We start from the raw sequence: 26,941 nt of genomic DNA, 5'->3' as shown, positions 1-26,941 counted from the left end.
GATTGCAGCAAGGTGTTCACACTGAGCCTGGCCGGGAGGGAAACCACAGCCACAGCAGGGCACACAGACAAAACATGACAGAGACAGACAGACAGACAGACAGACAGACAGACAGACAGACAGACAGACAGACAGGGGAGCGCTGGAGACATGAAGAAAGGGAAAAACACAGGGAGAACACTAGGAGGCTGAGGGGGAACTGGCCATGCATGCTGAGCGACCCAAACCATGATCTTACCCCTAAACATAAAGTAGTAGTGGTTTGTTGTGTTAACCTGACCAAAGTGTGAGAGCATGAGACACAAACACGGTCTCCTTTGGGGTGGTCCTGTGGTCCTGTGCTCGACCCATCCATCCATCACGACCTGCTCCCTCTTTAGGCTTAGCTGCTGATTGATCAGTTGTAATATCCGTCCACTCAGGAGAGACTCCTATTCTTTGAGTGATTGATTGCTATGTGTACAAAAAGAATAAGGAAGTTTTACAGGTCAGACTCCATCGAGATGAAGTGATATTCGGGGAGGGAGTGAAGCTGTGCGTAGAATAGGAACCCCATCGATAGATTCTGGACACCGATGGTGGCGATGGAGGTAGAAAGACACTGGAGATCTGACGACGGGTGAGATGACTCTGGAGAGCAGAGCTGGATATGAAGAGCACGAATGCCCGAAATGACAGCTTACAACAGGGAGGAGAGTGGTTTTTAGTTTGACAGCAGAGACGTGATTGGCTGGTAGTGTTCGTGGCAGTGTCTGGTTGCTTAAAATGAGAAGGAGCACATAAAATGCCCATGGTCTGGAGAATAGAGGGAGCAGGGAGAGAGGTGAACGAGGAAGGTTAGCCTTCCTGGTTGAACTTACGCTGAGCTTCATTTGGACCGCTTCTTGACAAACCCTGACAAATGTTTCTTGGGTTAAGTAGCTCTCACTGTGACAAATAAACTGATCTTCAAGTGTAAACACAGTGGAGCGCCCCCTTTCAATATCAGACCAATGCTAGCACCGCTGCTCATCATGCGCACAAGGCCTTTTCATCGACAAGTGAACGCTGCCTGTCTCAGACCTCCTTCACAGTGGCTGTCTTTAAATGGTTCCAGTGGTTTGACTGTGTCCTCGTGTCCTCAGAGTTGTGGGCTCTATCAGAGGCCCTTGTGTGAACGCTGCGTGTCCCCTTCATCACCTAAGCTTCACTGGGTTTCAAGCTTTCCTTGGACCTCCCCTACCTCTTCACATGTACTTCCCCTTCCACTCCAATCTACTGTACCACTCATTCATCCTCTATCTTGCCTCCTCTGATGAGAGTTTCTATCCTCTTACAGAGTTCACCCACTCTCACTCCCTGACTTCCCCTTGTACTTTTGCTTTTAGTGGTCTTTGTAAACCCACGCGCCCCTCTTCTCATCTTCACTTTTCTTTTTCTGCTTTGCAATTTCCTCCGCCGCTCCCTATCTGTGCATCTATTTCCCCGTTGCCACTATGTCTGTCTATCTCCATCCATCTTCCTCTCTTTTCCCCATCTTCCCTCTAATTGGGAGGCAGATGTTGACTCTGGCTTACTAATGTTTAGGCAGTGGATAGACCTTACCGGTGATCTCGGAATCACGTGCGCAAAATGGCCCGCACTGTGCGCGCCTGCCACCAGTTAAATTTTCAGCTCCAGCGATTTTGGCGGAAAAGCAATTAGGATTTGGAATTAGTGTTCAAATTAAAGAGGAATTAAACAGGCTCAGAGATTAACCCTTTCAGGCATGGCCACCCCTCCTCGGATGTGAAAGCACACCATCATCATATCACTGAATCCTCCTCATTGAAGTGAAAAGTAGCAGCGCTGACATGTGATTCGACACCCCGGCCTCTCCCTCCCTACGGGACCGGAATGGCTGATTATATATTGACGCCGTCCTCAGTGGAATAGCAGTAATTGTTTTTCTTCCTCCTGTTTTTTCTTTTTTTCTACGCTGGACAAAGTGACAAATTCTTCTTTGAAACATAATGATGTCTGAAATGGAATTTGAGGCCTCAATTGTCCTACGGTGACGCCATCTAGACCCGATTATGGGAGTAGAGACACCTGTATGTGCTCAGACCCATAAGAGACCACAGGGTCCAGGATCTCTCCTGCCTTGGCTGAGACATTTGCGGAGACATATTATGCTCCTTCTCAGGTTCATCTTTTTATTTTTGGTTACAGCTAGAATAGGTTTACATGCTTTGGTGCTCGCAGAACACACCAGTTTTCTCATGCTGTCGACTGGATCAATTTGCACCACACACTTGTGAAGAGGAGACAGGTGCGTGTTACGGGTTCGCTGCAGTCTACAGTAGCTTGGCCCTAATCCGGAGCAGGTCCAGCTCAGCTCAACTTGCACAGTAAAGCTGGTGATGGAAAAGCAAATCAGCGCGGCTCGGTTTGACTCAGTGTAGCCAAAAGTTCAGGTGGAAAAAAGGCAATGGACTAGTATCCATGTTGGCGGGGCCACTACCAGGGGAGTGGAACTCCTGTTGCTGCAGACTCTGAACTTTTTAGGATCTTTCACAAACGATTAAACGCTGATGGAAAGAGAAAAAAACAAAAAGCATAATGGGTCTCCTTTAACCTTTTATGATTTGGAAGGGGGTGAAGCAAAACTTTCTCTTTTGATTGCTTTTGATATGATAATTTAACATTGCTGATTCTTTACCTGCCCAGCATGGTACCTACCACCCGCCATCGCACCCACTGTGTTAACCAGAGGGTTACTGCAATAGCTGTTGAGCCGCTATTTGGTGCCTTCTAATCCAAGCATGTTAGTGCTTCAGCCATCTCTTCTCTGCGCCTTCCCCCTCCTGCCAGCTGACGGTCTTTTTCTCTCTGCAGCAGCAGCAGCCTGTAAATGGCACGCTGATGGAAAGTGACATTTTCACAGAACCCTGCGAGAGAGGAGAGGTGATCCCTCCTCTTTCCAGCACAAAGTGCTCCTAATTGCCTGGTCGCTTTTGCGAGCATCAGCTGACAAACTCGTGCAAATCAATAATTCTGCTCGGCGAAGATGCAGGAACACGAGGCCTCTCACCCCCAGACGTGCTGCAAGGACACACACATACACACACGTACACAGATGCACACACGTACCTGTAAGCAGATGCAGACGTGCAATACACTCTTTACCCACACACTCAGACACACGCACACACTCCCTCCACCTCACCACCTCTGTGCTGTCTGCCTTAAATGGCAGTGTTTATCCGTGATTCTAAGACAAATAGGGAGAGAGCATCGGAGCATTAAGGGCAGCCACGGAGGCGCTGAAGGCTGAAATAATGGATGGTGGAAATGGCAGAAGACCCAGCGCTCCTCATTACTAAATGGACTCTGCAGAGGTGGAATCTTTGCCCCACCAGCTTTCGATATACAAAAGACAAAACAGCACAGCTAAAAAAAGGATCTTATTTAACAGATTTCTTTGTATTTTTTTGGTTGTTGTTGTTGTTGTTTTGTGCTCTGTGGTAGCTCTCGCTTTAAAAGTTGTTTGCTAAAGAGCAGAGAGAGTGTCACAGCAATTTGCAAAGTCTGATTGACTTGTTACCTCTTTTATACATGTGCTTGTCGTCTTCTGAGCCCTCTCTCTCCTCTTTGATATTTTCTGCAACGTCATTACCAGTAATGGGCTTCCAAGAATCATTCATTATGCCGTATGTGTTTTCAAACCGGGAAAAAAAAAAAATGTGTGTGAAGGACCTTGAAAGGCACATCTTTGTCACATCTGTGTTTTAATGAATGTCGCCCGCTTGTTTTTCTGCCTAGCTTTCTTTCTCAACTAGGCCGCTGTCTGCACTGATGTACGTGATCTAGTATTCGGAGTAGCCTCACGAATAAACTTTCTCTCCGCAGGCTCCTCCGTGATGCAGGTCACAGCCACCGACTCGGACGACTCCACCACAGCCAACGGCATGGTGCGCTACCGGATCCTCTCGCAGACGCCCCACAGCCCCATCCCCAACATGTTCACCATCAACAGCGAGACTGGAGACATAGTGACAGTGGCAGCCGGCCTGGACAGAGAGGTCAGTGTCAGCGGCGTGCAGTGTGTCCCTGCTGCTCTTGGCATCATGTGTGACCACCCAGCCATAAGATAAAGCTGAGCTGAAATTCAGGGACTTGATGACAATGATTTTACATTATTATAACTACACAACATGGCTCCATCCTCCATCTTATTACGCTAATGAGGGAGGTCTTTTGTTCATCCCAAACTACAACTGTACGTCGTTATTTTCTTGGTCTCTAGCATTTTGGTTGATGCATCCAGGGCTTAAAGAGGGCCAGAGCTAGCCAAAGTAGAGCTTGTAACTACCTTTTGCTGAAAGAGGACTTTCGGTCTCATTTGGACAGGTAACAATATAGAGGCAGACAAGAAATGATGGGCGGGAGAAAGGGGTAGCCTGTGCAACAAAGGAATTAATGTTGCATTTGCCCCGTTTGATGGCATATGGCACCTGAAATGTTTCTTGAGTCCAGAAGTGAAGTTGCTGCATGCTTATAAAGCATTGTTAGTGGCCAGGTAATGATGCAGTGCTCTTCTTCGTTTGATTGCTTGATTGAAAGAGTGAAGTTTGAGCATCCATGCTTTTCTCTGTCCATCAGATAAACGGTGAATGGCATTTTGATAATAACAGGATTACTACAGTAACGCAAGAGAACAAAGGGGTTGAGTGCGGATTTGAAATGGGATTAAGCCAAACTCTCAGCAGGGGGCCGAATAAGCATATTTCCTAAAATGTCAAACTATTGCTTTAACCATGCAGCCACTCCTCACCCCCCTGCCTCGCCCACTCACAGAGGAACTTGAAAACAAAGCAGCCTTTCCCTTCAGTCATTCATTTTTTCACACAGCCCGTTTTCTGAAGCGAACCCCCCCCCCACATCATGCACACACACACATGAAACACAGCTGTAGTGCTTCACAGCAGGTAGTGTCTCCATGGGCACAGCAGCTTAGCTGCAATACCAGCTTGTTACTGTAATACATGCTTTCCAAGTCTGCGTTTAATGTTTTTGTCTTCATCGGGCCTGTCTGTCATTTAAGCCAAAACTATCATATTGAGTTAATTATAGATCCCAAATTACAGTAAGTCTTTGTCAAGATAATGAAATGAAATTTGTGTTGCTTGCATCCAAAATCTAACAGAATTACATAAATCTCTTTATTTAACACCCTTTCACCATCAGCCAGTTACAACAAAGTAAACTCCATCTCTGTATATATTGTACAATTTTCCCGAACTACTGTCTGCATAACACAACAGCACAATAAAACGTACCCTGCAAATTCCGGGGCCCGCTGCGCCCAAAATCACAATTTCGTCCCCAGATGTACTATAACCAAACCCTCGAATAAATGCAATTAATTTCACAAGCAAGAGCAAAATGAGTTCATTCATTCCAGTCATTTACTGGTTTTCTTGGTGTGTATGAATAATCAAATTGCTGATGTCTAATGTATGTGTGCGTCCTGCGGGCCGGATATATCGGCCAATCCAGCACCTCTCCGCTGACGAGCGTGTGCGTGCATTTGTACATCGCTTGCTGTGGTTGTTTGCCAACCCACACACCGGCACCACAACACACAGTATCCCTGCTCCATCTCTCATCTTATTCTACTAATGAGCGAGGTCACGCCGGGTTGACTGTTGTTTATCCTACGCGGTGTCAGGTGACTGCGGGCAGTGGTGTTTCATGGCAGATAGTTTGTGCTGCAGCCTTTGTCTCTCTCTCTCTCTCTCTCTCTCTCTCTCTCTCTCTCTCTCTCTCTCTCTCTCTCTCTTTCTCTCTCTCTCACACACACACACACACACACACACAAACTTTCCTTTATCTCTCTGTGGTGCAAGATTAAAAAAAAACTGGCAAAACCAGGAAATGTTCAAATTCATATGCCGCCATTATGAGGATAATCGCATCCTCCTAACTTAGTTGGCTGATTTTACAACCAGCATTAAAGCATGTTTGAGTGTGTCTCATAATGTTTATATTCTGAGAAGTCCCGCTGGTCCCTCTCGGCACTAAACCCGGCCAGGCAACACTTGGGAAATTAAAACCGGATTTTAATGGTAAAGCGAGCATATTTAGAGAATAATTACGGTTAAAATCTCAAGAACAATCCCAGGTTTCGATAGCAGAAGAATATAATAAATCAATGCTCGTCCCTCATCCAAATTGTGTGCGGTGCTGGCAGGGCATGATAGCGTGTTACATTTGCGGGACAATATAAATGAGTCTAGTGAATGCGAGCCAGCTCTGTGTCCCTGTTTCCAGCTTGGCCCAGGCGGCTGCAGTAGCAGCTCATGTGAGTGAGGGAAAGCTCATTAATCTGGACACATCAAGCCAGGCTCAGTCCCACCTGCCTCTGATCCTCCTACTAAAACTGGGACACACCTGGGAGTTCACCCACCTGCTGTCAAGGTCATCAACACAAACACACAAACAGCCTCAGACACATGGGCACGTGTTCCTGTGCACACTCCCATGCGCTCGTGTTTGTTGTTCGGAAGCAGCAAAGCTCACACAGACTGAGGAGTAGCAGCAGATACGATGAAGAAGATCCAAAGTGTCAAACCGGATCCATGCAACTGGAGCAGGGTATACAAACGCTGCTGCGCAAAAACATGAATATGCATACCCACTGTATCGACACTGAATACCCTATGAACACCTTTGCGATGCATACTTTATATTCTCCGTTTCCTCTCCTGTCTTTCTCCCACACTTTAGCTAATCCTCATCCACTATGCCGGTGTCTAATTACAATATTCATGTGCTAATTAAGGGGTGAAGCAGGTTCTCTCGTGTTGAGGAGACCAGGGGGTACATGGAGGTTAGCCGCGTATCATTTACCTCTGACACCGCTGAATACCAATTATTCTGCCTCGCTCCCTTCCCGCAGCCCCCTATCCTACCATGACCTCACACGTTTCCACATGCTCCCACCCACAGGCTGACAAACTGGTCTTGGCTGTATACATGTACGTTTGACATCATACATCCTTCATTTTGAGCATACCATGGCTGTTTGTATGATGGTGTGGGTTAATGTTTTGTCTTGATTATGGACTACAGGATTGATTAAAGAATTAAAGCTCCTTCCTGTCTTTTTTATTAATATGAAGGAGAAGGTGCCTTGATGTAAGAATACTGCGGAAGTTTCAACACAGAGAAATTCAGTAGTCAGTAAGCATGCCGTTAAACTGAGCCACCAGGATTTTTGTGAGGTTGTGTTGTCACGACTATACAGCTACCACACTCAGCTGCACCCACAACATGGCCATGGTTGCACCAACACCAGCAAAGACGAACAGAAACACGATTATCAGTACCTGCTCATGTCTGGGAGAGCTGACCAATCACAGTTGACTGGACTTTTGGGAAGTCCCACTCCTGTGTACTTTGGCATTTATACTTTTCCTTACAATGCTGATGAGCCACACTGTTTGCTCACTATGTTTTTACAAACAAGTTCATTTTGTGCTCAGTGTTGCAAAATGTAAGAGCAGCGTGGCTCCTTTAAAAAAAAAAATACGACAGCGCCTAGTGTGTGAGTGGCTGAGCAAGAGAAGGAGAGAGAGCGGCGGTCTTCGGAGCAGACAGGTGTTGTCGGCTGGAGCAGAAGGAATGATGCATTAATGAGAAGACCTTCTGTTTGAGTGACAGCTAATATCCCTGCTAATACTCATGCTGTTGCTTAACTATGCTAATGCTGATAATTAATCTATGCTACTGATGTTGATTTAGCTGCAACAGCGGTCTGGTCGCGATTGGTAATAATTACAGACCATTATTAGCCACACCTCCATCCTCTGTTTGAGAAACAACGTTGACCGTTAAGACAGGAAGAAAAACTGCAGACTGGAGTGCTCACACAGAGGCTGAATAGGGGTGCTGCAGCAGTAGATAGTGTGAGAAGAATACATTTTTTGAATGAACATTTTCTGTTGGATTGGTGGATACACAAAATAAAAGTATGGGATCCTAATTTGGGATCTTTAAGGGCGTAGTAGGTGAAGGTTTAGATTCGGGGTCATGTGATTTTGTGTGTTCCATTAATGCTGAACTAGAAATAGACTCGTCTGTCAGTCTACTGTGGAAGGAGTGCATCTCTAATGAAGCACAACTCTGGTGTAGCAGGTAGCAAGCAGAGTGGGAGATGTCATGCTGCCACAGCTGGCATGGATGTTCTCCCTTTGTGCCCTCTCTCCATGGCTGCGGTTCCACTGGCAGGCAGCGCTGTTGTCTTTCATTACCCCAGGCTGTCTCAATCTCCCATGAGCCCTGGATTGGAACAGTTTGGTGAAGCATGGTGCGGCGTGGCCCCACGCCAGGCTGTCCGCCACGCCGCTGCCAGCTCCACATTCGACTGTCTCGCCGCCGATTAGGACATCTCCTGGACCGCCTCGAGGACATGAGTAGTGCCCACAGCCTATTGCTCCACAAGGATCTGCAAAGCCTGGGGATACAGTCTGAGAGCAGGCAGCCTGAACGGGTCTGGAGCTTTTATTGTCTCAGAGAAATGCTGAGTTATGTTAACTTCAGTGTCTAGCACCAGGAGTCAAACAACAAAGCCATCTGAGGATTGTGAGCGGGCTGCTGAAAGAAGAAAGCCGATGCATGTAGGTGGATGTTGACTGCTTGTAGCCAACATTCAATCAAGGCAATACCCACTCAATATCTATCTTATTATGTGAACCTTGCAAACACTGAATTGGACCTTGTGTTGTATTCAGAAAAGCCTGAATGTTTGCACTTATGCCCGGCTAGTTTCACAAAACAAATCGTGTTTTTCTGCCCTCTCTTGTAGAGAATGTATTTCTTTTTTGGTTCAGGTCAGGTATTCACTGTCACCAGCTTGCAGATGTATGTTTTCTAACAAAGCAACATTGTGAAGATAAATGCCAGCAGTACCGTGCTTTCTCCATGGATAATCCCTTAGTGACTTTCTCACCCAATCCTATTCTTTAAACACCTATATTGTCCACAAACATAAAAACATCATGAGGTCACTGTGGGAGGACATTTCAGAAGAGGAAGAGTACCTATAGGCAAATATTTTAAGACACACAATGTACCTTTTAAGTGTCTTCTGAAAACTATAACAATGTTTTTACAGATTTATTCAGGATCTCTAATACTCCTTCTCTTTCTGTATCTATGTGGTTTTGTCAATTTGTTAGCAAGATGAGTGTATTTCAAATGTCCAGTATAAGTTCTTGCACTGGAGAAATTGGCTCATCCACTGAATTTTACAAGGTGTGGTTCCCTTTATTAGCCATCTTGGGGCCATGACTCCAGGGGTGGTGACATCGAACCGGAGACATTTGAAATCTTTTGCTCTTTAGTGAATATCTGAACATCTACTGCCTGGACTGCCATTACATTTTTTACATTAATTGTGCTAGTGCTAGTTGGGAGTTTTAGCATGCTACATGTGAACATGGTAAACATTATACCCCAAGGGCGCAATTAAGAAAAAAAAACAAACACTATCAACTGAGTGTGAAGACACAAAAGTGTTTAGGATATCTACACTGATATTAGCACGCTAACCAGCTAGCCCAGGGCCATACTGTCTTGTGATGCCGTTCTGCACCAGCGAGAGGCAGTAGTGCGATAGCCCCCACAGCTTCAGTGGGCAGATGTATGCCAGCTGTAAGAATGATACATTAACAAAATAAACTCACAAAATGCTGAGAAACGACATACTCCTACTCCTACTTGCATACTTTTTCCTAACCCTTACTAAACGGAAAAACACAACAGCCATGCGTAAGCTAGCAAAGAGCGGCTACTGTTAGTCTCTCTGATGATCTGCTGCCCCCTATGTTTTCGGATCTACCTTCGAGTATTGGCCATATATTCTAAAAGTAGTAACTTTAACATCAGCATAGCATTGCCATTGTTAGTATGTACACAACCGGGGTTTTTCTATTTATGACAGTTTTATCACATTGGGAAACTGTGGGGGGGATCACTGTACATGCTTGCTTGCATAGTGTGCTCCAGACTGACATTCCTTTTATCTAAAGGGGCTCTATGTAACAATTTATAGCAATTTACACCTATTGGTTGCTTTTATTGGCCACATGTGAGTGGACTGTGACATGACATGAAAAATGCCTTCCCTGTCTCTCTTGGCTGCCAGTAAAAACCTAAAGACAGCTGTTTAACGCTGCTTTAATGCAGATTTTTCATGATAGGATGGGACTTTATGGACAGTCCCTGGTGTCCCGTCACAGCTCCACCTACGATCAGTTCACAGCACGACGCAGAAGTTCCACAGGTCCCCTTTAATGCTACATCCAGTTTCATTGTTCTTGTTTTCTTGTTTAAAGCCTGGAACAACAGGTATTTTGGTCTGTTGTGGCCAGACTCTGATGACCACATCCCCTCTTTTGGCTCACTGATCAGAGATGAGAAACCCGACATGATCTGCTTCTGTCGAACATTTATAATGAGGGCATTTAGCAGATGCTCTGTCCAAAGCGGCTTACAGTGATTCATACATGCGTTCATACACTGATGGCGGTGGTTGCCATGCAAGGTGCCCAGCAGCGCATCAGGAGCAGTTTGGGGGTTCAGTATCTTGCCCAAGAACACTTCTACATGCAGACCAGGGGAATCAAACCAGCGGCCTTCAGATAACAAGATGCTGGCTCTACCCCTGAGCCACAGCCGCCAGAGCGAGGAGCTTTATCCTTCATTTGCGATGACAGTTTTTATCTGTTTGTGGCAAGCTGGAGCCAGTAAATCTGACAACGGCAGGTTCATCATGCTCATATTTGCGTAATCATGTCCTGTCTGTTGTATTGTAATGCTCACTTGGACTCTAAAGCGAACTTGTCTCCCAGCCGCGCTGCATGCTTTACTCCAGCAGCTTTATTCATATGTGACTCACGGCCTCTATTTATCTGGTGTATGACTCTGAGCCGCTTGCGTACATGTGGAGGCGTATCTAATCAAGTTTGTATCTCAGATTTTCCTACATTTCTGACTGACTGTCTCTACGACAGGATTCAGAGAAAAGCTTTCGGGGAAACAGTGTGCACCGTTTGCAAGAGCTCATCACAGGCTTGTTTTCTCATCAAACCAGTGCTGAGCGGTTTGTGTCCTCAGACCAACCCGGGAGAGGAGAGAGGATGCAGACAAAACAGACTCCATTGCTCATTTTGCGTCCACCTGGATGCTGTGTGAGAACAGAAAGTAGGCACTTGTAACTACAGATTCCTCCGTTTTCCATTAGCAGCATGGATGTGTAACTGAATCGAAATAAACTGGGCTGATTCGAAGTGAACGAAAAACCTAATGAAGCGGAGTCGAATAGCATCAAATCAAATCGAGTAAATTTAATTAAGGGGATCTCGGCTGAACTGCGCTGAAGCTGTCACGGGATTGCTGACGGCGAGGGTCACTAAGGTAGAGAGAGCGTAGTCGAAGGAAGGAGGGAGGCTGGTCTCTCCGGTCTTAGCGAGCCATTTGAGACAGATTGCAAGTGACAAACTAATGACTGTGGCCAGCAGGAGGCTGCCAGGCCAGAGCTCAATCCACAAGCTACACAAGTAAGAGCAGGTCTCTCACTCGTCGGGCCACTTTCATCCTCTTTGAGTGGTCCTAAAAACGCACACTCAGCTCGCAAATGATTAATTCACCACTCAAAGTGTTTTGCCAGAAAACCACTCCTCCATTTTCGTGTTTCTACATCGCCCTACACGTTCAGACCATTACTCCCCCTGCTTTGTTCTTGCTAACAAAGTCTCGCAGGAGTCCATTTGCTTACAAACCACGAGCCACCAAGTTTTTGTTTTTTTTGCACCACCTGTCCTGCCGGCTGCTAACATTAACAGCCTGTAGCCATTTTTTTCCCCCCTATTTCTTTCCTCAGTCTGCAGGATGGTAAACTACCTCATTTGGTCTCAGTGAAAAAAGGGATTGAGTTGTGTTGTTGGCGGGGCTCGCTGTACAGGTGTTTCTGCGGCCTCTGATGGCTTTCGGCTCCTGCAGATTAAGTCTGTGAGGCTCAAGGCCTGTGGGGAGACTCTGGACTGATGCTGTTGGTCATGAGACAAGAAGCTGTGTTTCCTGCCAGCACTGGACTCTAATCTAACAGAGAGATTTTCTGTTCAGCACTTCTATAGGACTCATTAGAGGGCCCTTTACTGGCTTGTTCGGGCAGCCACTTCTGGACAGCTTGGCTCGGTTTGTGTGTGTGTGTGTGTGTGTGTGTGTGTGCGTGCGTGCGCGCGCACACGCACGCGTGCATTTGCCGCGCATGTGTATCCCTGGTGTAAGAGTCTGAGTGTCCCACCTGTTCCCACTCACTGGAGCGTTAGCGGATATGTATGTGTGCACTGGAAGGGCCATAAACTCACAACTACCCTCCGATGAGTGATATCACCCTGCAGGAGAGGACGCATCAGCCACACCTCCCACTGTGTGACAGCTCCACCTGCTGGCTCAGCTCCACTCATTCCTCTTCACCTGACCAAAGGAAGAGGCGTCCATCAAAGCTCGAGCCTATTAGCTTCCTGCAGCCATCTGCTGCTATTTCTAGATTGATGTATGTGACCGGATCTAAATGAGTCTGTAGAGAGACACGTTCATCGGAGTCTCTATTTACTGAAGCGCTCTATGAGGGGAGATGGTATTGATATTTCATTATGAGTCTAATAAAGGGCAGCCAGTATTGAGTTTTCATTAATAGGGTTGGTTTGGTGCAGATTAACATGTCGGCGCACTTCATAATGACTTGGAGAGATGCTAAATGACTCCGGCTGGGTGTTTTAACCGGCCTCAGTGGTTTGACTGATCAAACAATCGGCAGCATCCTTCACAGCCGAAGAAAGAGTGGGAGGAGGGAGAAAAGGAGATATAGAGATACACAGAGACAGGCGGAGAGACAGACAGATAGAGAACAGACAGGCAGAGAACACTGAGCGACCGAGATGTGATGAGAAAGATAGCAAGAGATCAAAAGAGGCACAGAATGTGAGTTAACAAAGAGTACAGAATAAACCAGAGCAGAAGAAAAAAGAAAAAAAAAAGAGCCAAGGCTCAAAGAAAGAAAGAAGCCAAGAAGCAGCCACCGAAGAAGTTTGAAGTAACTCCCCCATCTGCACCTCCAAGACCTCTTCCTGGGTTTGTTCTCGTTCCTCCAGGCAGTCCCTGACTTCAGTGCCACCGGTCGCCGACCCATTAGAAAGCGTGACCCCTGGGTGAAAAAGGCAAAAACTAGCCTGGCAACAAACAAACACTGGAGCGTGCATAAAATCTATTGTGGATGCTGCACAAATCAGATGAGCCCGGTGCACACAGCGCTGGCCTGTCCTTGACTTTCATTCTCTCTCACTCTCTCACTTTGCCATTGCACAATGGAGGTTGGAGCCAAATGGATTAATAGGAGGAGAAAGAGACCATAATGCAGATAGGCTCTTCTCTCTCTCTCTCTCTCTGTGCAGTGGGGAGTCTGGGGACACGCTGAACTTTCAGCACCATGGACAGCGTCACAATGCGCCGTCTCTCTGCGTCTCAGCTGTTTCGGCCGTGTCCAAACAAAGCCGAGTGAGCGCCTGATGCCGTTTCTTGTCACAGCGCTGCGATATCGCAGAGGTGTGCTGCAGCGCTCCCCCTCACTGTAACTGGACCAGGCAAGGCCCGTCAACCTCCTGGTATTATCTGCAGCACACCATTAAAATGAGTGATGATCCAGGTCTGTTCCCACAGCGGAAAGCCAGGACTTTTAGGCAATAATGGATGGGCCTTTTACCAACACATTGCTCCTTCCCTGCAACTTTGTGTATGTCTGTTCATCCATGTGTGTGTGTGTGTGATTTACAATCAGTTATTGAGCAAATAAGGTGTTCTAACAGACTCCAGTTGTCCTGTCTCCTGTGGAAGGAGGGAAGATGTATGTATGTTTCACTGGGGGGGGGGGGGGACTCACCCTGTCAATGTCACAAGACAAAATGTGTATCTGTTGACTGATTCCTGTGTTCTCCTGTGCTATGCTTTATCATTTTCTATTTTTTGGGTTTACAGAAAGTGTCCCAGTACACCATCATCGTCCAGGCCACTGACATGGAGGGCAACTTGAACTTCGGCTTGTCCAACACAGCCACCGCCCTCATCAGCATCACCGACATCAACGACAATCCCCCAGAACTGACAGTCAGAACGGTGAGTCCTTAACTCTCCCATACATAATTTATGGATCTGTGTAACAGAGCCTGACAGATATTGGATTTTTGGTGCCAATACCAATACCAGTTTAAAAAAAAAAAAAAAAGTGTAATTGCTGCAGTACAAAGCAAGTTAGTTTTTTCATTCTTCCTTTGCGAGATTTATTGTTCAGAAAATCAAAAATGAACTTCAAGATTTTGGCTTTTGTGGGCAGAACAGGTATTACAATCAATTGCTCTTTGGCCATGTGCAGATTATTATTAACAGTCCTTTAAATGTATTAAGACTTTATTAGTCTCAGCAAAATCTGCAGTCTAAGTGGCTCTCAACCATTTATTAAAGCCCCCCTCCAGAGTATTTTGGTACTTTTATATATTTCTGAGTTCTGTCCTGGCGATGTTGATGAGCCACACTGTTCAGCACATATTTTTAAAGTTTTAAAGTACTGACAGTCACAAAATGTAAGCTTTTTGCTAACATGGAATAACGCATGACTATCGTAGAATCTGAGTCACTCAACATGCTCCGATGGGCGTTAAAAAAGCAGCGTGCAGGAGAGATTGCTCTCAGAGCAGGCTGGTGTTCGAGATCTTAGCTGAGGGGAAAGTTTAGCAGAGAAGTTGTCGGGCGGCAGGAGATGTGCTACAGTACAGGTTACAGTGTGACCAGGAATAGACTCTGCAGCTCCTCGATACACATGAAGAACCTCAGTTTGAGTGACAGCTATCACTATCCCTGCTTATGTGGATGCTGCTGTTTGTCCACGTGAGTATCGATGCTTTCACTAATCCATGCCAGTGATGTTGATCTTGCCTGAGCGGCAGTCTGGTCACCATGGTAAAAAAGTACGTATGACTATCAACCACGCCCCCTAACTCTGTTTGAGAGAGAGCAGTGATCATTTGGCAGGAGGAGAAACTGACTGGAGGGGGGCTTTAACTAGCTCTTTCTTTAAAATGTGAGAGTGGCTGTATTCACCACTCTGCGGTTCGCTGTAAATATGTTGTTCTTTTTTTAATATTTGGGGGGGAGGATATTGATTCCCTTTTTTTACCTGTCATCTAAGCAATTGCTTATTTAAGGAAAGACGGCTCTCAGATATTATTAGAAAATATTTTATCCAGACGGTGACAGACAGCAATCATGAAAACAATGGCTCGACTGAAATATGTTTTTCCTGGAACGCTGACATGAAGGGACAGCGTAAACAGCGGCTGACAAAGAGAAAGGATCAGGACTGATATAAATATGAGCTGGGAACAACACACCGACAGAAAAGGAAACGCTGCGTATGGAGAGACAGAAAAAGAAACTGTGAGTGAAAGTGAGACGGAGCCTAGTTTAGGTGATGGGAGGTGTACTCCTCCCTCCTTTCCCTCTCAGTGTGTTCCATGCCAGCGGGGCCTCTGGTGGCCGGGGTTTGTCTGCAGGCATCTGGCCCCGGTCCCTGATACCTCCACATTGGTCTGACAGGAAGCCACGCTACAGCTGGCCCACTTAACTATGGCGGTGTGAGGGGGAGGTGTTTGTTTTCGAGAGTGAGGGCTCTTGATGATGCAGAGCTCGTGTGCATGTGTGCGCGCCTTTGGCTCTCTGCATTGTATTCTCTACTTTTCGGCCCGCTGATAGAACAGAATCAAACGCTGACCGCAGCTTGACAGACCTACAGGATTGTTGCTGCTCTTTGTGTGAGCGCTTGAGTTTTCTGAGATTCCAGAGAGAGACAGATGCTGTCTGCAGCCGAGCTCAGAGGCAGAGCGAGCAGTGTGTCAGCGTCACACACTGTGATCCTCCGTCTCCTCGGCGGGGCCGTCGGCAGCCTGCGTGCCAGTACAGTTCCAGCCGCATGCTCTGATAAGAGCTCCCCAGCTGTCAGGGGTAGAGCTCGCCGAACAAGGCTGCCGCTCCGCTCAGAACGCCTCTGTCCCACGTCTGTGGAGCTGTATCTGTCAGCGCTCTTCACAGGGGAGGAGCTCTGGACCACAGTCCCCCCTCTGGTCAGCAAAATGGTCATGGTGCGCTTCAGCAGGCACACAAACACATATACACTGTCCTTGACATTTACAGTAGACAGTTGACAGTAGACCCGAGGTGGCACATACTGTACATGTACGCTCACACATGCTGGGATGAATGTTTCATTATTGTCCCTGCGGCCCTCCTGACTAATTGACTGTGCATTTGCCGGAGCTTGTAAAGGAGCAGTTGTACGTATTTTGAAGTGTAACCCAAAGATGGTAATGAGTGCAAATCAATAAAAAAAAAAAATGTGTTTCGGTTGTACATCCTTCACTCAAGCCGCCACACACTCTTAATGAAACATCGACAGCAAATAAATTGTTCTTTACCAGATGCCATTTCCGCTGCTTTGTCAGTCTCCACTTTTTGTTTTGCTTCCCACATGAGCAACTAGACTTGGAGCAGTTCAGTAATTATTTGTGCACGACAGACGCGAGAAGAATTCATTGCTCTCTATGGGAGGCATAGAGAAAACATAAGCGCGCTAATTAAGTGAAATTGCTTGTGGGGGCGTAAACCAAGCTGATATATAGCATCTAATTTAAAAGGGAAAAAAAGCCAAATGTTTTATTCATGGCGCCGCATGGGCCTCCTGAATGCACTTCATGTTAACGCTATGTTCATCATTACATGATAACAGAAAGACAGTGGTACTTGCCACGCTCCATCTCATCAAACTATCTAATCAAGTGCATCACAGCCCTGCTAAAGTGCACCCAATGGTTTCTCATTCATGATGAGGAGCGGGAGGGCTGCTTGCAAGACTTGTGCGGCTGAAAGCTTGAACTCCCAGACGCACCGGCATTCAGATGGATCTGAATGAGTGCTGAGTGCTATTTGTGATTCACCTGTAGAGCTGCACCCTGTAGCTTCTAAATACCTGAAAGAGTGCCATTCACCACTTCACTTCCCTCTGCTCCCCAGTCCTCAACTTCGATGTGTGTTTAAACAGAGCTGCTGGGAAAGCAGCTGGATACGTGTGTGTAATATGAGAAATGAGAGTGAGAGCAGACGCCTGTTGCCGGTAGCTACATCTTTATTACGCCATAACAGCTGTTTTAAGTGGACTGATATCAGTCTGATAAAAGCTCGAGTGTGCTTTGGGACATTTATTCCCATTGTAATGTCGTCATGACCGCTTGGTGTTGTTTTCAGAACCCATGAAGAGCTCATTTAGCCTTCTTGAGTCGTAAATTTGAGTCAGTTGTCAGGGAAAGATTTCCCCTGCTGGCCAGTGCACCTTGATGCAGATTTGTTTTTCTGAAATGATTCGGAGTCCACGCAGCACTGTGCTCTTTTCTCCCGGCTGGACTGCTGCCCAAACATTCTAAGGCAACATGAAATCAATAATCAGAAGCAGTCAGGTGTAAGTTACCCAGTCAGTTGGGTTTCGTTTGGCGCTGGCCTTCATACATGTGTGATATATTGACATGTCAAAAAAGACCCTGTCATAATTTGATATTGACGATGCTTACGCTTTGACCAGTGAAGCTATGAAAGTCATTTTCAAGTTTAGCTCTTCGAAGGTTAAACAGACAACTGCCTGTCAGAGCTCAGTGCTGTGAAAAGGCAGAGTACAACACCTGCTTCTGCTGAGAAGTTGACAGGTTGTGTTACTTACTGATCCAGTAGAAAGAATGTCGGTTTTGAACCGTCTGAAGTCTCTGTGATAAGAGGAAACGCATATCAACAGGGGATCAGACTTTGACACGACACGGAGCGCATCCCCGTCCGTTCACTCTTGTTTTACCTGGTTCTATCATTCTCCTTCTCCACCTTCTTCTCCTCCTCCATCAGTGGGGCTCTTTTTCTTTTGCAGTGTAGAGTTTCCCAAGTTATTCCAGTTGTTCCGCCGTCGCCTGGGGATAACCAGGGAGAACAATGCCTCTTCCTGTTTTGGTTGTTGGCGTTGGACGCACTCTGTCCTCTGTGCTGTAATTCAGCCTTCATTTATCCAGGAGAAATCAAGCCCAGAGGCACACTGAATAGCAAGTGAAGCCAAGGTATATAGTGAACCGATGGTGTCATTTATTACAGCCGTTACACTGTGCGACCTGTATTTACTTCAGAATGACAAGTTAGAGCAACAACACTGTCTATTGCCAGTTTAAACCAAACAACTTGTGAAGGAAGGACAATACATTCTTTGTTTTACAAATGGAAACTAAATCCATGAAGCAATGAAACACACTCCTTTCTTCAGTCTACTCAGCCTTTGCAGCTGCAGTGTATGACCAGGAACCTATGGTAGCTAATGTTATCTCATTTATATATATATATATATATATATATATATATATAGCATCACTAACGTTATGACTTCACTACTTGCTTTGGTTTTAGAGGTGTTAGGTAAATCTGTGACCAGATCTTATACCCTGAATCTTAAAGTAAACTGTCCAGTCACTGATCCAACCAGTCAGTCTTGGGTGGCACAGTGCAACTCCCTTGTTAAAAGCCAATTAATAGACAAAACAAATGCATAGATACAATATAATTATTGTCACAAATAATACCCTGCTGAACCATTTCTTGTAAACAGTGTTTTTATATAAGTATTTCAGTACTGAACTGATCAGCTCGAGCTGGCAGCAGACTGAACATGTGCGACTGACCTGACCGGGGATGCAGGTAGTGCTGTAGGTTCTGCATTTGAACTGTGATGCGATCACTAAGCCTAGAAAGGTAGAGAACACTCTTCGTTAACAGTAAGTACGAATCTTTAAACTGAACTGAAAGAAGCAATTTGAAACAGCATAGTGACCTCTATGTATTGTGTATCTGTTGAAGTTAGCGTGCTAAATAGCTAGCCATGCCACATCATACCTCAAGAGCTGACGGACCAAAAGAAAACAACACCAACAAATCCCTCAGTGCTCCCGGTGCTGTCAGAGTCAGCTACTGTCCCCGCTAGCTGCTTGGTTAACTGAGCTTACTAGCTAACAGCAGCAGTTAGCGGTTACTTTACTTTTTTTTTGCTGCCCCTATTCTCTTATATATGGCCCCTTAAAAGTGAAATTCTCGCCAAAATATAACCTAGGCTTTTTGTGTGAATGTATAATTATTGTCACAAATAATACCCTGCTGAAAAAGAGCGATTTTGATGCTATCGCTAATTTGCCCGTAGCACTCCCATTGAAAATGCGTTTGACCCGAAAACGAAAATACAGTAAATCTTAAAAATGGCCTCTTTCGTCGTAATCATGCTTTTACATGAAGTTTTGACTCATTAACCAACTCTTTAACCAACACTCATTTGTGGCTGCAGCACAACACGCAAGTGTGGCTCGTGGCGTTTTGTTCTGAATGTGTGTGGTCTTTTTGCAGGCCTTCAGATGGGTTAGTGCACCTCATACTGCTGAACAAGCTCACACTGTTCCTAAGATGAAACCCTTGTAAAAGAATTATTGTTGAATGTTTGGAAAGACAGAGTGCGTAAACATTGTTTTTAAAGCTCTATAAAGACAGGATCTGTAATACTGACATAACATTCCACGACATAACAACTTAAATAAAAGTTTAATGATTCTTTTTTTTATTGTCTCATTTGAATGTTATATTCTTGGGCACAGTGAGGTCCCATCTGACATTTACATACAATGAATCTTATTTGGCACACTCCTTTACTCCCCCTTCCTCTTTGTAACTACAAAATCCTCCAGAAACTCATAGTCTGTGTCTCTAGTGGCTTATCAACGGGTCCACATTGCATTTTAGAGTGAGTGGCCATTTTGGACACATCCTCCCCTACAGTCAGCTCCATTGTGTATGCCTCTGAGAGAGCATATTCCATTTGGCCGCCTGACAGTGCGGCCCAAACAAGCTTGGAAGGTTTGTGGTGGTGTTTGTGCTGAAGCTTGGGGTGAAAATGAAATGGAGGAGCCCACACACCAGAGACGGAGAGTGCATATTTAATTTGTTCTGTGCTTATCAGCCTGGTTGTACTGTGGGGGATAGGAGGAGAGGGGGCAAGGAGGGATGGAGGGCAGGAGAGAATAGAGGAAAAAAAAAAAAAAAGAGGAATCGAGCTGCTTGGACGCTGCTTCAATCCCACGATGATGAAGCCATTAAAGTGAACAGCAGCTGGCAGACACACGCCATAAACAAGTTAACGCTTCACAAGAGGAAACGCGGATTATCGCCTGACAATGAGAGCTTTCGGCGTGGATGTGTGTGTCTACCTTTGAGTGCCCGTCCCTCTGTATTCAGATAAACCCCTATAGAGAAGGACATGTATCCCGTTGCGCTGTAAATTCTTCTTCGGGCTCTGCAGCTGCCACTAAGTTTCCTCCAGAGTTAGTTCTGAGGGGAGTTGTTTCAGATTGCAATATAATGAAGATCATTAGCCAAAGATTATTCCTACTGCTGCCTTAATTACAGTACTTATCTAATTGCTTATTAAGACCTAGATTTGGTGGATGCACGGAATCTAAATTAAATGGGTAAACACTTAATTGAACAAATCCATTAGTTCAAATAATGAGTTTCAAATGAGCAGACATGGGACAGCATCAACATAATGGGCGATATGATTCTCTATTATCCACATTTAAATAAATACGTCTCCTTCTGTCTTTGTCTCTCCCTCTGCTATCGTTCTAGCATCTTCCCCCATTTGTTTTGCCCCCACTTTCAATTCATGTTTCAGCGTAATGAGCAATTATTGGCCTGACCCTAAAAGCAGTTTGTTTTCATAAGGACAATTATAGAAAAACGCTTAAAGATTGATGACGGCGCGAGCAAATGTTTAGAATCCCAATAAATCAACTTATTAACACGCATTAGCCGACCGCTGGTGCGACATCCGCGTAATTGTTATCTCTCCCATCCTCCCCCCTTCATTTCCTCCCCTCCTCCCCTCCTCCCCTCCTGCACTGTAGTTTTCTGGGGAGGTGCCAGAGAACAAGGTGAACGTGGTGGTGACCAACCTGACGGTGGTGGACAGGGATCAGCCGCACAGCCCCAACTGGAACGCCGTCTACCGTATCGTCAGCGGGGACCCCTCTGGACACTTCACCATCCGCACGAACCCCATCACTAACGAGGGCATGCTGACGGTGGTCAAGGTAAAGTCGGAGCTGCACACACGTCCTGACGTCTGACTTGTGGCTCCGTTGTTCTCCATCATTATTCAGCACAGCATCTTGTAGGTTTCCACCTGCTCTGAAGTGCCAGATGCTGATGACTGAGTACTTTGGTCCCACATTGTTTTCACTGAATTATATGTCATCTCCCAAATTGGAGCACAGTCAGAACCAATCTTGCAATCAGCCACGCTCATTTTCCCTCCCGTCTCTCATCATTCTGTTATCTCTTTCTCCCTCTCTCTCCCCCCCTCGTCGCTGTCGTCTCCAGCCCGTTGATTTTGAGATGAATCGTGCCTTCATGCTGACCGTGGTGGTGTCCAACCAGGCCCACCTGGCCAGCGGCATCCAGTCCTCGCTTCAGTCCACAGCGGGGGTCACCATCTCAGTCCAGGACGTGAACGAGCCGCCCGTCTTCCCGGTCAACCCCAAGACGATCCGCTTTGAGGAGGGTGTGCCGGCGGGGACGACTCTCACCGTGTTCGCCGCTCAGGACCCTGACCACTTCATCCACCAGATTGTCAGGTACAGAGAACACCACATGAATGAACTGGTGAATGTAATACATCCGTAAACTAAGACAACATAAAATACAGACATCTTTGGATGCCCTCATCTGTTTTCATATCTCAACCGAGAATGCAAAAAAATGATCTTTAAAGCTGCATGAATTATTTTACGAGCATTTGGGGGAGCAAACATGCCAGCTACAGTTGCCTACACATCCAGCAGACACTGAGCAACATGAGCATTAATCTGGAGTCTTGTTTGTGTCCATCTGATTCATTCACGCCCCTGTTAGCTCTGTTTTCCAATATGTCCACCGGCTGGCCATGAACTACATGCCGCTTGGTGCTGGTAGCCTATTACAGTGAGTTCATCAAAGCATTCTGCCTGCAAACCGCTGCCTTCAGTCTCTGGAATAGAGGGTTTATGGGAGCAGCGTGACTGACAGTTGCCCGAGGAAGATCTTCTAGATCAAAACGTTGCCTTCTCCAAGAGATTTAAACTATTTATTTGGAGCCTAACAGTTAAAACGTTCCTCCTTTGTGCTTATTAATGTGGATGAACCAAAACTGTTAAGTTGCAGGTGGTAAAACCAAAGTCCTTATAGGCAAGTCTCGCCACTCAGCAGCCATCTTGGGTTCCAGGCACAGTGGATGTAAAAACATTTTTTAAAAAAAAAGGGCACCAGCAAACAGAAAGGGCGACAGAGAGGGCACTTAATGTTTTTTCATGATATTCTACTTTTCCACACTTACTCAAAGTCCATCTGCAGCCACACTAAATCAGTTGAAACTGTCATGATCCCGTTCAGCTGTAATAAGTCACACAATTGGCGTTTGTGTGGAAGTTGGCAGTATGGACATTCAGAGGGCTTTAAGCGGTTTGTCTCCTCTATCATAACGTCTCAGGTAAAGGAAGTGCAGTCTGCTAATGATTCTCTGTGTTCATCACGATGAGTGACCCCCCTTCACCAAGTAATCATTTGTTATCATTGTTGATTAACAAAATGATAGTAGCAGCTTATAGGGGTTAGATGGCAGACTATCTTCGCTTTCACTCGATACATTTTAATACCAGTTTTTTTTTTCAAGTCGCCAATTATGAATCCTTCTATTATGCTGTAGGTGCATACAATCTTAAACTAATTACATTGAGTGACATCAATAACAAGGACAAAAGGAACAGTAATGTAGACAAATGGAAAACAGCTTAACTTAATTAAGAAATGAGTGCCAGCTGTTAGAAGATGTAGCTTTAATAAAATGTAGGGCAGATAATAGAACATAATTAATGTAACATAATATCATGATTTACATGTCATTATTTTCCCAGAGAGCTTTGAAGATGATGAGATCAATGAAACTGTGCATCCTGTACAGCAAGATATTTTTTCTTGGAACATTTTTTTTATTTAATATTCTATTGATGATCTATTAAAGGGGCAGTATGTAACGGCAGTATGTAACTCACACCAGGCAATCCGTACCATGCCAAAGCACGTTTGACCCCCAAAGTCCAGTTTGTTTGACTAGTGTGAACGCTCCATACCGTGCTGAAGTACAGAACACTTTCTTGGCCCTGGCACGGTTGCTCATCCATGATCACAAGCACAGGTGCCCGTCATGGACGTGGAGTATTATCTTGCTTATTATGTCGCCTTGCACAATAAAGAAATCTAGGAATGTGAGTGGGCCGTCTTTGACCAAAACAATACAAAATAATCCTCAAAAAAGTCAGTGAAGTTAGTCATCTTCCTGTGTGGTTGCCTGGCTGCGGCCGGAGCAACATGTGTGCAGGCCAGCGGGGGACAGATGAGGGACAATCGTGCTTCGGCACGGTACTGATCAACTGGCCATTAGCTCAGTTAGCAGTGCATCTAGCAGTCCAGACTTGGAGGTCAGATTACCGGAGATGTGTTGGGATTTACACTGCTAGCACGGGAGTTCTCGACCAGTTTTGGCTCGTGCTAGCTGGTTAGCATGCTTCACTTTTCAACTAAAATTCTTACATACTGCACCTTAAGAAAAATGTTTCACTAACAAATGTTAACCATCAAATGAGAACATGTCACTCTAGCTGAAACTGGCTGCTTCTAAGACTGATTACATACTTTGGCCGCCCAGGAGATGGAGAGGGTTGATATGTAATTGTGAGTTTCATGTTATTAGGCTGAGCCGTTTTGATGCGCCATATGCTATTTTTTTCCCCGCCTTCGTTATCTGACCTCATGCTGATCCCGCCATCACATTGCCTAAAATCACATATGTTGAGGACTATTTAAAGAAAATTGTTTTCATCTGAGCCCTGTTGTCCCCGCCACCTTTGAGCACAAAGTGCCACCCTTGCATGACGCCCAGCCATGGCTGCGCTCCCCGCTCACCGCTCTGCCTACCGTTCCAAACTGCCATCTGTTGTTTTTCCTTTAAATAATAATGCAGATTCTTACATTCAGGTTTCATATCGCAGCAGTCAGAGGTAGATCTGAACCTCCTCTCATGGCCAGAGACTACCTGGTATAGTGAGCTACAGGGAGGAACTTCCAATATCTTGTAACCACTGAATCAAAGTGTCACCAGCGTTCAATCAGCGGCGAGCTCTTTCTTCACAGTTTGTCCCTCTTCTGTGACATTCTCCACGACCCCCTCGCCCACATCCCAGCTTCCAGTTACTATCCCGTTGCCAGGCGACCGGTGTGAAGAGGTCATCCTGTAATGAGTTGGACACTCTCTGTCTGCCCTCCTAAGATCCCCCTCTCCTTCTTCTCTTCCTCCTCATTGATCCCCCCCCTCCATTCTTCCTAACTGGGATGACACACGGCGGGCACGGTGCCATCCAGGCATCGACCCTGTGTGATGGAAACTCCCACATGCCCACTGAGGTCCAGCGGCACCGTTCCACTCCATAGCCAGCCCCGACGAGGGAGATTGATTTTTCTTAATGTCAGTGAGACGGCCTCTTCTCACTGAGGGACCCAGTGGAAATGTTACTGAATTGATAGCGGGGGAGGCAGTGGGAGATGTTCTCGTATATGTACTGCACAGAAGAGTGAGCAATATCCACATCTCAGGTTTCTTCTCCTTAAAAGACATGTCATGCAAACTACGTGGACTGAGCTCCTCTGCCCTTCGAGAGAAGTCACTCCTCTTTCACTCCCTTTTCTCACATCCCTGCTTCCCCCTCGTTCCCGCTGACCCCGTCACTTTCTTCTCTGTCAGTCTGTGGGTCCGTTATTGATGGGACCTCAGAGCTGCCGTCTTCTCCAAAGCAGCTTGCCAGCAGTCGCTCATCTCATGCTCAGACAGCCTCCTCTCTGCTGCTGCTGCTGCTGCTGTATTCCCTCTAGGTGACCTCGCTTAAACCCTCACCAAAGCACACACAAAACACACAGAAATGCACAACGGCAGACTGAAAAAACGCACGTAACACGCACACGAGCGCCCGCAGAGGATGAGTGAAAGGCCCGGGCGTGAGCCGTGGATGGGAGAGGAGCCAGCTTTTGATTTTTTTATGTTTCCAGATTTCTTGCTTTCTTCTCTCTTTGGCAGTGAGGAAAGAAAAGATGATGTTAGGGCGAGTACATTTGCCAACTGATGTTACTGTTAGATTTGATCTAAGTGGCAGACAAAAGATAATTTATGTGCATATGTGTGTGTGTGTTTCTGTTCTCATTAGAGTGTCAGCCGCACGGGTTGAGGCCATTTTTGTGATGTGAGGTTACGTTTGTTGGTCCTCATCTCTAAAGGTCTTGAGCTTAGGATTAAAGTTTTACACCAGCAATTAAATATTAAGCTTCCATGAAGCCGGGAGACAGATAAAAACCACAAAGGTCAAAATGGAAGCGCCTTAGGCTGAGCAGCATGTCTGTGCAGCAATACAATTCCCACAATGCATCACAAAAGCATCTTTCTCTAGATCCTCCAGTTTGTAACATAAGGCTTTTTGTAAGCAATGTTAAGGAAACTAAACCTCAAATGTAAAATCTAACTGTCCTCTAAAGGTTAGAACTAGTATTGAGTTTAAATTGAGGGTTTGGATTAGCCCTTGTGTTTTGAGGATATGGGCTCCAATGACTTTATGTAGAATAGTCTTGGTCCTGGGATTCGTTCCTACCTAGACAGCACATGTATGTCAGGGAACCTTCTGCTTCCCTTCATCTGTTGGTCTATGTTAACTCACACATGGCGGCCATATCCAGGCATCCAGGGTGTCGCCTGTTTTTTCCTGCGTGACGCGCGATGCAAAAATAGACGGTCAAAATGATCTGTTGACCGCCACATTTTACTTTATTACTTTGATACCTCCACACCGCGACATTTCAGAGGTAATTACTGTACTTTTGACTCCACTACATTTATGCCTAACTAGTTACTTTATTTTACTAGGCAATTGCATGCAGCATTTTGAAATTACAAAAAAAACACTGATTCCAAAAATCTGAAAAATGTTCAGTGTTGGACGCGATAATTGTTCAACCTCTAGTATGAGTAGATACTGTATCTGTGTCATTTTACTGTTCTTTAATTTATTGATACAGATATTTAGGTGCTTTTTACACTATTGTACTGTATTTAACCATGTTTGATAGAGCCAGGCGATACGGTCTTAAGATCATATCCCAGTATTTTTAGGGATCACAATACACAATAAATATCTTGAAATTTTAAAATATCCTCAATAGCACTTCATAAATACTTGAGCTCAGCTAAAAACAAAAAAAAACAAATTTCACAATATTTTGGTCTAAATCAATATCGAAACAACATTTTGGATCAATGTTGGTACTTTGACAAAATGTTAACACACTGAGATTCCTGATCAATGATCATCAGTAAGGTGGATGTGACGACTAAATGAGTAAAGGCAAATACTAAAGCAAGCAGAGCAGTCTGGTAAGTTCAGAAAATGACATTGTTATACTGTAATGCAGTTTTTAAAACCAGGAAAAAATAACATGTTTATTACAATATAATGATTTATAAGATTATATAAAGCTGATAAAACAATAATGTAGGGTAGAGAGTCTGCAGGACTCCAAATGTACCATTAGAGATAAGGGTTAGGGCAGTTGTCAAAGGTTTAGAGAGACACTTTGCTCTGCAAGCTGCAGATGAAGACAGTGGGACGTGACA

The 26,941-nt window shown here is 45.5% G+C and overlaps 1 protein-coding gene across 2 annotated transcripts in view; it reads left to right on the top strand.

Annotated features, from left to right (window-relative positions):
* The window catches only part of cdh4 (cadherin 4, type 1, R-cadherin (retinal)), a 215,368-nt gene that overhangs the window by 172,435 nt on the left and 15,992 nt on the right, over positions 1-26,941 (top strand). For both annotated transcript variants that reach the window (XM_037102150.1, XM_037102151.1), the window contains exons 8-11: positions 3,871-4,043; positions 14,062-14,199; positions 21,102-21,287; positions 21,577-21,830. In XM_037102150.1, coding sequence (XP_036958045.1) covers positions 3,871-4,043; positions 14,062-14,199; positions 21,102-21,287; positions 21,577-21,830 — 751 coding nt within the window. The remainder of the gene's footprint in view (positions 1-3,870; positions 4,044-14,061; positions 14,200-21,101; positions 21,288-21,576; positions 21,831-26,941) is intronic.

The sequence above is a fragment of the Acanthopagrus latus genome, chromosome 6 (genome assembly GCF_904848185.1).
Source record: "Acanthopagrus latus isolate v.2019 chromosome 6, fAcaLat1.1, whole genome shotgun sequence".
NCBI lineage: Eukaryota > Metazoa > Chordata > Actinopteri > Spariformes > Sparidae > Acanthopagrus > Acanthopagrus latus.
Note: the sequence above shows the minus strand (reverse complement) of the source record. Positions and strands in the feature narration are given on the sequence as shown.